The 14,331-nt window shown below is 40.2% G+C and overlaps 1 protein-coding gene across 4 annotated transcripts in view; it reads right to left on the bottom strand.

Annotated features, from left to right (window-relative positions):
* ptprk (protein tyrosine phosphatase receptor type K) overlaps positions 1 to 14,331 on the bottom strand; it is a 110,446-nt gene that overhangs the window by 54,341 nt on the left and 41,774 nt on the right. For all 4 annotated transcript variants that reach the window (XM_034135506.1, XM_034135505.1, XM_034135507.1 and 1 more), the window contains exons 2-5: positions 11,490 to 11,612; positions 4,298 to 4,458; positions 2,916 to 2,967; positions 2,773 to 2,831 (exon numbers count right to left, since the gene is read on the bottom strand). In XM_034135506.1, coding sequence (XP_033991397.1) covers positions 2,773 to 2,831; positions 2,916 to 2,967; positions 4,298 to 4,458; positions 11,490 to 11,612 — 395 coding nt within the window. The remainder of the gene's footprint in view (positions 1 to 2,772; positions 2,832 to 2,915; positions 2,968 to 4,297; positions 4,459 to 11,489; positions 11,613 to 14,331) is intronic.

The raw sequence follows: 14,331 nt of genomic DNA, 5'->3' as shown, positions 1-14,331 counted from the left end.
AAAACCCCACTTAACATTGGTGAAAGATTATTTCCCAATGCATACACCTTTTTGTCACACCCGTTTTTTTTCCGCCACAAATGCACCAAAAATCTAGGTAAGTAAATAGCGGTGCTTACATTTTTTTTACACTATATGCGTTAGTAAATATGCGTCTCACTCCAGAGATGATGATTTTCAAAACAGCGGAAATACTATGAAAGACAGTTTTGATCTGTTTATGAATCTGTTGGCTTTGAGGAGAGTAAATCCATCTTAATCTAATGCATGTCACATAGCATTGGGCCCCAAAAAGGGCTAAACATTTTCATACCCCTCTGGGTGTCATTTTTCTACCACTGCTGCTTGGACCCCATAAATACCTGTGAGTACTGCAGTCATTTGTCCAGAGAATAAATGCTGATAGCAACCTTTCCAACTGAAGACAAAAGCCAGATGTAAGAGTGTGTTTTTAAGCCTTGTGTCTTGCATATGAGACTTAGTCCAAGGTGTACTGCGCCATTAATGATCATGTCTTTTAAAAAATGGCTTCAAGTGGAAAATCACTGGACATAAATATACACTGTTTCCACAACCCATGTTAATATATTAGTAGTTGACCAAATATGTACATAGATATGTCACTATATGTACAGATGTCCATTTTCACTTTTCACTTGTCACTTTAACTCTTTTCGGACTTCATAACTTGGATGACCAAATATGTATATATGCTGACAGTTATTTTACTCTTATTTTTACTCATCTCCTATTTCATAGTCTTTTATTATTATTATCATTATTATCTTGATTTTATTTTTGATTTTATTAATCTGTGTGAATCTTTGCTGTCCTGTTTTTTCACGCTTACCCTGTTGCTGCTTGTACAACTGAATTTCCCCACGGGGATTAATAAAGGTCCATCTTATCTTATCTTATCTTAAGTGTTTTCCACAATACCAAGGGTCACGTCAGTCACTGCTTATTCTGTTTCCTTGTTTACTTTCATTTCAGCCTTGAGTCCAGGGGTCCGCTGATGGTCACCTCTTAGGAGACAGTATTTCGATCTTGCAGGTGTCGAACGCTCCCTGCCTGACTGCTCTCATCAGAGAGAGGACGGATTACTGATAGCTCGGTATACAACTCCTCACATGGGAGAAACTGTGATGTGCTGAAGGCTACGGACTGACATATCATCACTCCAGAGAAGGGAGAACATCCTCTTATCAACTAAGGCATAAATCATTTTGATGTATGCATGTATGGCCACAGCATCAAAAATGTCTAAATCTGCAGGCGAGGAGTGTTTTTCCACTTCATGTTGTAGTTTGAATCGTCATTATTCATCTAGGTTTAGGGCTTCCTCTAAAAACGCTTTGATTAAACGTCATCATTATTTTTATAACTACATGAGACGGTTGTTTGGCCGATTAAAAAATGCGATGCAAAATACATTGTTTTGCGTCATCTAAATAGTTGCCAAATCCTTTTCTATTCATCATCTAGCCAACTAATGGACTCACTGCATCTCTAACTCTGCCGTGGGTTTAACGTATTGCGTCAAGGAACTCAAAGATCATCTAAAAGCAAGTTTTCAATCAGAATAAACTTTTAAATAAAGACACAATTTTAATTACAAGGTCTAAAAAGTGCTGCCAGTGTGTGGGTGTGCTTTGTATCTGCACATCAGTTTTTGTGTGAGTGTGTGTGTGTGTGTCACAACACGTGTCTGCATGTGCCTGCGCTTCCCCTGGTGAAACCAGTCTAATTACATCTCAAGCCTAAGTGCTAACACAGAAACATGTTCCAACATGAAAAAATAGCTTCATAACCTCAAATCCAATAACCTGTTTCATAGCCTGAAAGGCCTACATAAGCCTCAGCAAACCAGGATGATTATGTTCAATTAAAACATGTTGACACACGGGTTTCATGCTGGCGATCTCCTCCCAGAGTCACTGAGGGGGACCGGGCTCCAGATGGGCCATTCGGAGGATGCTTTCACACTTCGCCTTGCAGTAATATTACAGGGTCCCGAGGCTGTGTGTGTGAACATGATCAGTGATCTGTGTGTGTGTGTGTGTGTGTGTGTGTGTGTGTGTGTGTGTGTGTGTGTGTGTGTGTGTGTGTGTGTGTGTGTGTGTGTGTGTGTGTGTGTGTGTGTGTGTGTGTGTGTGTGTGTGTGTGTGTGTGTGTGTGTGTGTGTGTGTGTGTGCCTGTGAGGACATTTGGAGACAAGCTATATCCCACAACGTGCACACATCTGTCAACACCAGCACACAAAGACACACAGATCATGCTGACTGACAGCAGGATATTAAGAAAGAAGAAGAAACACTGAAGCAAATGTGTTGTTTAACACTCATGCAACCATTTCTACCTCTGTGAATCCCATTGTGAGAAAGGTGTTCATTAAAAACAACGACATACAGCAGAATTTACAACAATATGAATGTCCAATTGGCCGCCACACCCCACACAAACACCCACAACATTTCTGTTCAGCCTCTTTTTAGCCTAATCGTCACCTCCTGAGCCTCAGTCAACACAGATAAATCAGCCGGCTGCCTCCCAGCATGTCTGTGTGATAGCATGTGTGTGTGTGTGTGTGTGTGTGTGTGTGTGTGTGTGTGTGTGTGTGTGGTGTGTGTGTGTGGTGTGTGTGTGTGTGTGTGTGTGTGTGTGTGTGTGTGTGTGTGTGTGTGTGTGTGTGTGTGTGTGTGTGTGTGTGTGTGTGTGTGTGTGTGTGTGTGTGTGTGTATCACAGCTGTTGGTTATCATTGAGGGAGTTACCTGATATTCATTGGGCCAAAAGGTGGAGACGGCGAGTTCTGCCTTCATCCAGCCTTTACCTGAAAGACGACGATACGGTCAACACAAGACAATCAAATCTGAATAAGTTATGAAATGTGAGATTAATTGAAGCCGGTATTTACCAGTGTAGGAGGTCACGTTCCATATAGGGTTGGCCAAGGGACCCTTGTTTACCTAGAAGAGACACAGAACACGATATGAAACATACATAACACACAGTCCTTTATATTTCATGATGCACCCAGAGACGCATCGCTTCATTTACAAGGAGATATTCAACAAATAATTCAACAAAATACATATTTTAATGGTGATGCTGTCTCATGCACATGAAGAGGTCAGAGGTCTTTGTCAGTTATACCTCCACCTTTACGCTGGTAGGAGAACGATTTTGCTTAACAACACTTCAGCAAGGATTTGCAGTAATGTGGATTTGATTTTGTTTCATGAAATTCAAGGGCAGACTTCCGACTCATAATGCTCCCCTGCTGTTTAGGACCAGGAAATGCTGTAACGAGTAATCTTCAGTTAATTAGGTTTCTAAACACTTCCAAAAGTCTGTCGAACACATTTTGATAGATCATCCTTATTCTTCTAAACAAAACACATTCTTAGGGTGTCAGCGATGTATGTTTGCTGATTTAAAAAGGTCAGCATTTTATTGTTAAATGAAGTTATTACACTTAATTGCACAACCTTACCTGTAGGTTGAATCGAGACAGACTGAAGCCTCTTTTGCATGCTAACTGCGTCATTTGTGGTTCGATTTCTCAAAATCCAGACCACATTTCCCATAAATCCTGTTTTGTTTTGTTTTAACTTAAGAGGCTCTGTTCACCATCTGGTTTTGTGACAAACAGAACGCTTTTACTCGGCGCTTGAACTCATCTAGAGTTGTTTTATGGAGTAGAAGAACCTTATGTTTCCTGAAGACAACAACAAGCAAACACTGCAATCCAGCTTGTGTTTCATGAAATCAAACCTCGCCTCAGACACTTTGCAAAGGCTTTTAAAACAGCTTTGTTTGTTCACAGTTTCAAAATTAATTAAAAAAGGTACGGACGTATGTTTACTGGGTCCGGTCTCAGTCCGTTAAAGGTCCTCTATTATACTGTCTTTCATCAATATATTATAGGTCTCAGATATTTACAAAACATGTCTCTGAAGTGTTTGGCTCCAAATACCAAACAGATCATGCATTGTAGCATCCCATAAGGTGGGGGGGGGGGGGGGGGGGTTACCTTGGTTGGTGACTGGCTAATGGTTACACAAGCCAAATAATCGTTATGACATCATAAAATGGCCAAAATCTGATCAGCTCATTTTCAGACAGGTTTTTATATAAATGGATCAGGACAAAAAGTGAGCGAATCTCTTTTCCTGAAACTTTCAGTATCTCTTTACACAGAGGGGACACATGTTGATGTATAACATTTTTGCATAATAGGTGACCTTTAAGTGCAATAAACTACATATTTCTATTGTTTTTGTTTGTTCTCAGTACCTTCACCAGGACGTTGAGGGTGCCGGGGCTGAAGCCTCCGGGGCTGGTGAGCAGATAGTTGAAGTCGATGCAGTGAGTGTCGTTCTCCTTCATCACAGGCAGCTGAAACCTGGCCTTCGTCCCCTTGTCGTGCTGCGAGACGTCCACGTACATGTAGGTACCTAAACACAGGGACAAAGAGAGGGTCAAAAAAGAAATATCACATTTAACTTAAGGTGGATCTAGTTCACAGGGTTTTTTCAATCAAACCTAAATATGTATATACTTTTAACTACTGTTATCTGGCTGGTATTCTGTTCATTTCCCCTCTGTTGGGAGGATAACATATCTCTGATTTCTGAGACCTCTTAATCAGCTTTTTTTGTGTTTGTGCTTGTACGCCACATACCTGCTGTAATTGAGTGCCTGAACAGACTAGCAGTGGTGAGGGGGTACTTTAGTTTCTACGACTGGACTCGTCAAAAACTATGTTGTAGTCGCACTGCCTGCCTTACATGTACCTACACGAGTAAACCAACTCTCTGCAGCTTGAAGATAATTCTTGTTGAAGACATAACACTTTAAACCGACAGCTAAAACAGTTATGTGAATTGGCCAATTACAGTGACTGAATACAAGTGTAAACAAATGAGTGCTCTTCAACGCCAGGTCAGTTAATTCAAGTAATTGTAGTTCAATTAAATGTAAAGCAACTTTTAACATTGCATAATTTGCTTTTGCTAAAAAAGTGTTTTTATTTTATTTTGCATATTGGTTTTGTTGTCTTTTGTCTGTAGTGAAAAGTATCATCTTGAATCTTAATCACCCCCAACCCCTTTTTGTATCCATCTGATATGTATTATTATTAACTATCAGAGGCATTCTTCTGTGACAACATTGTGTGCTTGAGTCCCATCCATTAAACACTGAAATCCAATTTAAGAATGTAACCCATTAACAGCTCATTTCTGTCATTTAGGACACAAAGAACAGGAAGCCAAGGTAAACTTCTCTATTCCCTGCTCATTCCTGTTTGACATGTACACTTTGAAGCAGTACACTTCCTATCATGAGAACAAAAACTCCAAAGAGCCTTCAGTCTTTCCTTTATATGTGCATGTGTTTACTCTCTTCTCTCATTTCTTTTGGGCTTATGGTACATAAATCAGTCATCAACCCCCCCCCCCCCCCACATGTAAAGACCTTGTTACTGTGTTTTTGTCATTTGTTCCCCTTTGTGATGATGTGTTTCTAAGCAAGCCAAATACACATTGGAAATGGGCAAGAGAAGAAAGGAAAGGAGTACACTTTTTTTAATTTACTTTCTTCATGTTATGTTCTTTTTTCCCTTAGTGTCTCCTTTTCATTTTGGTATATCAACTCTGCAGCTTTCAGGTAATACCATTTTCAAATGTGTAGCGTGAAGGCAGGTTTACACAATCAAAATGAGTGAAAGTTGATCAAAATCATGTCTCCAAGTATCCAGTTGCAGTTTGCATGATGTCATGTTGATACCAGTAGCTGATGTTTGATTCCTTAACCACACTTGTAAAAAAAATTCCACAGGCTGCAACATATCATTACCTGCAACAACCAAGTGGCGTTACATGATTAATTGCATTTTTTTAAACATATCCTCTGGGCTACCATTTTCTGTCTTATTTTGTTCGCAAAAGATTCCTCCTTTCTTGGCTGCCTTCAAATATAAATCCATTAGTTTTCTTATTCCTACGGATTCTGGAGAAAGTTTTCAGTCAATACTGGTTAGCTAAGTTTGTATACATGTACAGCAGGTACATATTATCCTTGCTGTCACTATTGAATAAATACCTTGGACTTACAGTAATGGATGATAGGGAACGTGGCTCGATATTATTTATAATCTGGGTGAGCTGACGTCCAGATGTTCCAGTAATCAGCTCAGACCTCAACCAGATGTTGTTCCAGTGAAATATGATGAAATGTGAGCCTATCCTGCCTGATGTCTAATCTCACAATCTCACATTAGCTCATCGAAAAAAACATGATATCTATTTAATTGATATCAAATAAATGAATTGAATAGAACAAGCACTGAATCAAAGCATTGATTATTGGTTTGTCCATCTTTCATTATTAATTATTGAGATGGTTTCTCAAGTTAAAATGCTAAACATATGCTAGTTTTAGCATCTCCGATGTGAGGATTAGCTGCGTTTCTCTGTTTTACGTGAACACAAGTTGAATAGCTACAATATATTTCGGTCTTTCACGATTGGTTCAGACTGAAAATGCAAAAACATATGCAAAATGCTAAACATATGCTAGTTTTAGCATCTCCAATGTGAGGATTAGCCATTTCCTCTCTTTTGCAATAATATAAATTGAATTAAAAAAAAATAACAAGATTAAGTCAGACAACAGACATTTTAAGCTTCATTCAAAAACCTCAATAGAAGCTTTGAGTGTAATAACATCAAATGTGGCCCTATAAGAAAATAGAGAAGTGATACACTACCATAACAGTTCTCAATAGAATAGGTGCATAGAATAAAATACAATACAACATAATGTCTGTGCTCCAGTTGAACAAACAGCCCGCCAATCAACTGGTTAAATCTATTTCCATATTATACAATAAACAATGTGCTGTATACAATGAGCTGAAGAACAATAGTGATTATCACTTATTGTTGAGCTAATCTGCTGTGAGAAAACACTTTTCTCTGCAGACTACAGCACAACATAAGAGGCTTTCAACTAGTACACACACACACACACACACACACACACACACACACACACACACACACACACACACACACACACACACACACACACACACACACACACACACACACACACACACACACACACACACACACACACACACACACACACACACACACACACACACACACACACACACACACACACACACACACAGTCAAAGCCAAACACTGTATCCTAGTTATTGGATTGGCTCTGCTTCCCTCTCTTGATCTCTCTTTTTCCCACTCACGCCTACACACACACACATACAAAAACTCACACTTCTATTTCAGTCGTAACAAAATCCTACTTCCTGGTTGTCCCCAAAATGACACAAAATCAGAAAACAGGGCTGCAGCCATCACAAGAGAAACGACGCAAGGCCAGCACCATCATCTGTCTCCTTCTCTGTAATCTATATCAATCCAAAATGAAAACACGATGGATGTCACTCCTATTTTTCAATATTTTGGCAGTGATACTGAGATGGTGACAAGTGCCTTTAAGATGGCTGCCAAGATGGTGTGCTAGCTCAAAATATTCCTATCATTCAGAGACCCAGATATGTCAAAACACACACAAATATAACCTTTAGTACCTCTTCTTAGCAAAACACTGCCAGCTGACAAATTACAAAAACAAATTGATAAAGGATTGGTAAAAATAGCTGAATAATATTTGGTAAATAGCCAATGTCCAACCTGGTAAAGCAGGCATTCACCTGCATGGTTCAAGAAATCCGACAAAAATGGCTTTTGAAAAACTATGATTAGTAAAAGATTGACAGTACATGCAAATTAAACATCGTACATGTTAAGAAAGCAGACCGTATGATGCCAAGAACATCTGACACCTGAAGTCTGCCAGCTTGTAAAATGGCTGATGTCTTTGAACTAAAATGGCCGCTAATAGAATAACAGCACAATGTAACGACGGGGCTAAAAATACCCCTGAGACAGCCTTAAGACCTAGATATGTCACATAACAACAACAGCAGCGGCAGAAGCTGAGGAATCGTACATAGAGTATTTTTCTGCAAAATAGAAACAGCCCTCAGTTGGGATAACAGCTAATAGGAAAAAAATAATATGCTACCAACCATACTGAGTGGGATGTAGACAATCTGACTCTCTTGGTGTAGCATACCCCAGTGAAATACTTCTAAACAACGATGCCGCTTGTCCAGAATAAAGCAACAACACTAAGTTCATTTAATGTCAAATATGGAACTGATTTGAAGATCACTTTATTTGAAAGCCCTGCATGGACTCTATCGCTGCTCTTCATCACATGTTTCCAGTTAAAAATCAAAGGGTGTTTAGGAATTTCCATTGTTGCTCCCAAACTTTGGAGTCTCTTCCCTTCACAATTCAATCTTTCCGTTCCTCTGGTATTTCTATAAACCTGTCTTTAATATCTATCGTTTGAATGGAGGTTTGAAAGTGTTTCTTATGACTGCCTCTATACAATCTGAAATATACTAGATTCTCCTAAGAGCACCAATATTTGTTGCTTTATGCACTTTGTATGCACCATTTAAACAAAAGCAATTTAGTTGTATGTGTCAACCTTCTTGGCAATAAACCTGATTCTGATTCTGATTCAAATGTGCAAATAAGCAAATAATATGTATTTTATGGGGTTAAAACAATCAAATGCAATCCAATGCAACACATACTACTTTTGTTAAGCTCAATGATCAAGTTTTGTATGGATTCTGTCATAGATCTTTGATTTAATAGTCATTTTAAGGCTGCTTAATTTGTGTTGCTGCAACCATCATTATTTTCTCATTATTAAAACATCCATTGGTCCAGAGAGCAGCTCTACTGCAGTATAAATGCATTTGTTCCTCCTCCCTTATTAGCCAGTACACTGTGGAAAACAAGAGGACAGTGAGACAGAGACACGGAGAGAATGGCATGCCAAATAGGTTTAGAGTGGTACTGGCTGACAACATTATGAGTCAAGAGTATCTGCTTTAGTCCGCCGAGCCCCAGAGCCCCAGCCCATGAATGTTCAACTGGCACAACGCGCGCTGCCAGCGTAGCATGTCGACCCTGCCATGGAGGCTAGTGCCAACATCAACCCTCAGAGAGATTACACTGAATAGTTTTATCTCTATTTCAAAAAAACTGCCAAACCATCCCTCTACTCTAAATACCGCCTTAAGCACAAATGGTGATTAGCAATGTGGATTATTATGAACAAAACTATAATTGTTAGCTGAAATATCTTCTACGTAAAGCCTTAATATGACGCCTTTTGTTCTCCCAATGCCTTTGACTATAGATACAACCTTCTGAACTGGTAATCAGTAAAATGAACTAACTCCCACAGGTCTTTGAGGTGCCATATACTCCCTGCAACCCTCCCTGAACAAAGGGAGTAGATATCTCTTTGTTTGAAGGGGTCAAAAGCCCAAATGCTTTACTGCCTCCTCTCTAAATCATGCCCCGGCCTCAGGGAGACGGCAGCCGGACCAGAGAACTCCTAAATTACTGGTGGCTGGGATAGCCTGACAAAACAACAATCCTAATAATAGGCATTAACAATGTTTCCCATGGCAAGGCATTTCAGCTCAACCCCTCACCCGTTCCCTGCTCCTTCTTCCAAATACAAGACCTTGCCATATCTATAATCCCCTCCAGCAACCTCGTTTCCCATCCTCAAGCACCGCTGTCCCTCACCCTGCTGGCATTATTAACACATCAAATGTCAGTTCGTGCTCCCGTACCTTTAGGCAACACTCTGAACCAACATCTCCAAACCATTAACCTGCCCTGACATCCCCCCCCCCCGCTCATCCCACACACTCCTACAGGAGGTAATGCTATGTTAATTCCCGGCATAACTTCTGCGCGCTCGGGCCACGTATTTAACCTCTTCAAAGTGCCCACTCTGCTTAGTGACACCACTTTGTATTAATATCACTAAATGTTAGATTTTGTACCATTGGATGAGGCCCCCCGCTCTTGTGTCATAGTAAATATATGCAAGACCGCAGGTAAACACTCAGTTTGGGAGGAGGTGTGTGTTTATGTGAAAATCCTAAAGGGCTGGTGTTGAACTGAACCTTTCTCTAAATGTCAGCGGGGCTGGGGTGTCAGGATGATAAGCATGAGAGATAAATAACCACATATTATTGTCATGGTAACATGGTCGTAATCTACCAAAACAGAGAGGAGACCTTAGGAGAGGAAAGAAGACAGAATGAGACATAAGGAAAGCAAAGGAAGAGGACAGGAAAGGAAAGGAGATGAGTCAAGAGGATAGAGGTGAGGAAAGAAGATAAATGGAGACAAGAGGACATTTGACTAGATGAGAGGAAAGGAAAGGAGACTTGAGGAAAGGAAAGGAGTGGAGAAGATAAGAGAGGAGATGATAAGAAAGAGGACTAGAGAGAGGAAAATGAGACACCAGGGGACACATGGAGAAAAGAGGCAAGGAGACTAGAGAAGAGGAAAGGAGACACAAGGAGAAATAAGGAAAGCAAAGGAGATGATACAACAGAGGAAAGGGGAATAGAAGACAGGGAAAAAGACAACATGACAGGAAAGGAAACACATGGACACAATATGAAAGGAGGGGAGATGAGATAAAAGGAAATGAGAAGAAAGGAGGCACAGTGAGGCAAGTTCAGAGAGAGGAAAGTATATTAGAGGACAGAGAAGGAGAGGAAAAGAAACATTTGGAGGACACAAGAGTAGAGGAAAAAAGGGGAAAAGAGCTGAGAGGAGAGTAAAGGAAAGGACAGGAGAGGAGGCGAGAAGGACAAGTGGACGAAAGGAAAGGAAAGAAAAGGAAATGTTGGAAGGAGACTAGAGGAAAGGAAAGGAAAGGAAATGTTGGAAGGAGACTAGAGGAAAGGAAAGGATTAGAGAGAAAAGATGTGAACAAACCCAAAGCCAATTTGTGGTTGTAATATTTGAACATGCTTTCCTTAATGTGGTTAACATCATTGTTCATACTCGAGTCAAAATTCCTCTTAGGCTGTGGTTTTAATTTGTTCTGACGCCAGTTACCATCTCAACATTGTATAGCTGGTTATTGCTATAACATTTAGCTTTTTAAGATTGTAATGTAGGCAACCTTCCCTGTTCCCCGCCGTTGATTAATGATCTCATATTCTGTTAATTAGACCCTCAGCCCTACGGCAGAAAGATTTAATTTCCCCTTCATCATCACCACGGAGAAAAAAAACAACTGATTAAAGAGGAGAGGATGTCTTGGAAAAGAGGAGACAGAGGAGGACAAGGTGCTAGAGGTGGAAGAGGTACACAGATCCTTCACTTGAATAAGAGCTACAATACAACCACGAAAAGATACTCCATAACAATTGATAGTGTTCTATTTTAAAGTACTTTGAAAAACCATCAGAAGTATTTCTCACAGATCAATAACGATTGCCGTTTTAAACACGGTGTATGAGAGAGACAGGAGAAAGGAAGTGAAGTCTCACCTTTGGGCAGTTCTGGAGAGACGTACGCCACTTCCTGTGTGTTGATGTGCGTCCAGTCAATATCATCGTAGGGATCCTGCTGGTAGTCACACTTTGCGAGACCCTCATCGAACATGCAGCTCCCTGCAAAGAGAAACACATTTAGTTCACATCATAGTGATCATTGAATTCAATCTAATACTTAGTAATGCAACATGAATTCCTCCCTAGTCCTATTTAGGGCTGGAAATAGGATTTGGGAAACAATGACAAATGAAGATGCATACTGGGATTGATCATTTTGGTTACTTATTAGATTTATGATCATTGAAAAATATATTCAAATGATCATGGTGTGATTTTTAATGAAGATCTGGAGTCTAGAATAGCGTTTATAGGCCAGAATATCTCTGCCGCCGAGAACAAATATTGCACCTCCTGCGATTTGAATATTGCATATGCAGTCAAACTTTTCTCGTGTGTTGTTTTTCTGTGCGTGTCTCAGCTCATTAACAAAGCACCAGGAGTCTGAGCTCCAACAGTCATCACTCAGCGCCGCTCAGGATCACCTCTGACTCAGCCATCACGGCCTGCAGCGGATCATCTGAGCCCAGCACCGCGGCCTCGGGACCGCCATGTGTGAGCTGGCCCCCCCGTGGCCCCGCCCCAACAGGAACTCGCTCTAACGCAGAGAGACGCCTCGTGTCCCTGACGGCCAGCCGAACAATCAACTTGCAATGATATGTGGCTTGTAATGACAATATCGCTGATAGAAATAACTATCGGGCTACTGCCAGCCATCTGATTCACTGACCTGAGAGCGATGCAGGGCTTGTGTTAATAAAATGGCCAGGAGAGATATGGCTAAGAAAAGCCACAATGCCATCTGATTCAAGTCACTGGTGGTTATGTGCGTCATATTTGTCCTTTTCGACATTGGCCAAAGTAGGAGAAGATCTTTTATATCGTTTTATGAACGTGATTTGCAATATATAAGAGCGGCACTTAAGTATTACTTCCATTGTTGATTCATCTATTGATTATTTTCTCGATTCATCAATGACTATTTAGGGTTTCCCAAATCCCAAGATGACATCATCAAAGGTCATGTTTTTGACTGTTTCATGTCTACTGTCAATGAGGAATACAAAATCATTTAAGAAGCTGTTTTCTGTGATTAAAATAACCAAACCCCAGATGATAATGAATGATTTATCCCAATATCAATATTATACTGATGTATTGCCCAGCTCTAGACTAAAGGCCCAGTTCAACCTTAGCACAGAAACAAACCTGAAGATCTGAGAGGTAATTTAATTAATAAACTTGTTTGCGCCATGTAATGTAATAAGATAGGGCTTGCTCAATTAATCGTATTTTAATCGCAATTACGATGTTGGCTTGCAACGATTACGAAGACAACGTAATCGAAATAAAACGATTATTTTTTTATTATTATTATTATTATTATTATTTATTTTTTTTTTTTTTTTAATGGGTTTTTCAGTTGAATTTACTTAAAGTTCAGGGTAATCAACTGTTAAAAACATACTGTTCACATTTTCTTTTTAAATAAATGGATGTTTTCAAAGTAAATGGATAATCGTTTTGAATAATCGTGATATCAATTATTGACCCAAATAATCGAGATTATGATTTTTGCCATAATCGAGCAGCCCTATAATAAGGTAAGACACTCTTAGTCCGGATGCCAACATTATTTGACCTAGCTAAATTGTTCATTAGAACTGCAAACAATAAGTATTGCAGAGCAAAGAAAGGCTAAATAAAAAACATTTTCATTTATTTGTCTTTGTCGTCTAATATTTGTGTTTAACCTTCAGTTTTCCAGAGAGTATAAGTAATGAAAGAAATTCAACACCAAGATACACAGGTGCAATGTTTACACTATAACCAGGACCACTAAGAGACCTCTAGGAAAGAAGGTATATGAAAGCAAGCCACCATGAAGCACTGTCATTAACCGGCACGGCCAGCGACATAAATCTCCCAGCATTCAGTTTGTGCTGCAGCTCTGCTACCTGTGTCCTAGAGCGAGCTGCGGCGGCTGTGATGGAGAGCAAAACGACAGGCCCTCAGATACCCCGCTGATCCGAGCTCTGCTACAGAGGGATACCAAGAGGTGACAGCCGCCGCCGGAGGAGAAACAAGTTAACATCAAACTAAGCGACTGTCTTCGGCTGCCGGCTGTACGGCTGCCTGTGACTCACAGCGTCAGAGATGCACTGGATCACATTCCTCTGGGCGTCATTCTTTAAACCAGCCTCTCCTCGTGCAACTCCGATTCAATTCAATTAAGCCTTTGTCACAGCGAGTTACCTCCAGTCATAAAGCGAAAAATGCTCGGACAAGTAGAGGGCACAAAGTAGACCACGCATTTTTCTACTCCAAACTTTTATATTATGACTTGGATGTACAGAATCTAACTTAACTGATGTCCAACAAATGCTGCTGTACGTGTATGTGTGTATGTGTATGTGTATGTGTATGTGTATGTGTATGTGTATGTGTGTGTGTGTGTGTGTGTGTGTGTGTGTGTGTGTGTGTGTGTGTGTGAAACTCCATGACTTCCTGTCTCCCACAGTGTGTGTGTCAGGTTACATCTTGTTGTCAGGTAGCTCTCTCTGCATGGGTTAAAAGAGCAGGAGCCATTTGCATGTGAATGGGAATAGTGTGCCGCCTAGGCAAGGACAAGTGTAGGTATGCTTTCTGCCTGTTTATAGAAAAGGGTAACCTTGTGCATGTTATGCCTCTATAGTGGAAAATACTATCTTTTGTTAACAACAGAATCGTACGTTTTCCACATTTATGCATTTTCTACGCTTTTAGTGAAGAAAGGACC

Source organism: Trematomus bernacchii, unplaced genomic scaffold (genome assembly GCF_902827165.1).
Source record: "Trematomus bernacchii unplaced genomic scaffold, fTreBer1.1, whole genome shotgun sequence".
Taxonomy (NCBI): domain Eukaryota; kingdom Metazoa; phylum Chordata; class Actinopteri; order Perciformes; family Nototheniidae; genus Trematomus; species Trematomus bernacchii.
Note: the sequence above shows the minus strand (reverse complement) of the source record. Positions and strands in the feature narration are given on the sequence as shown.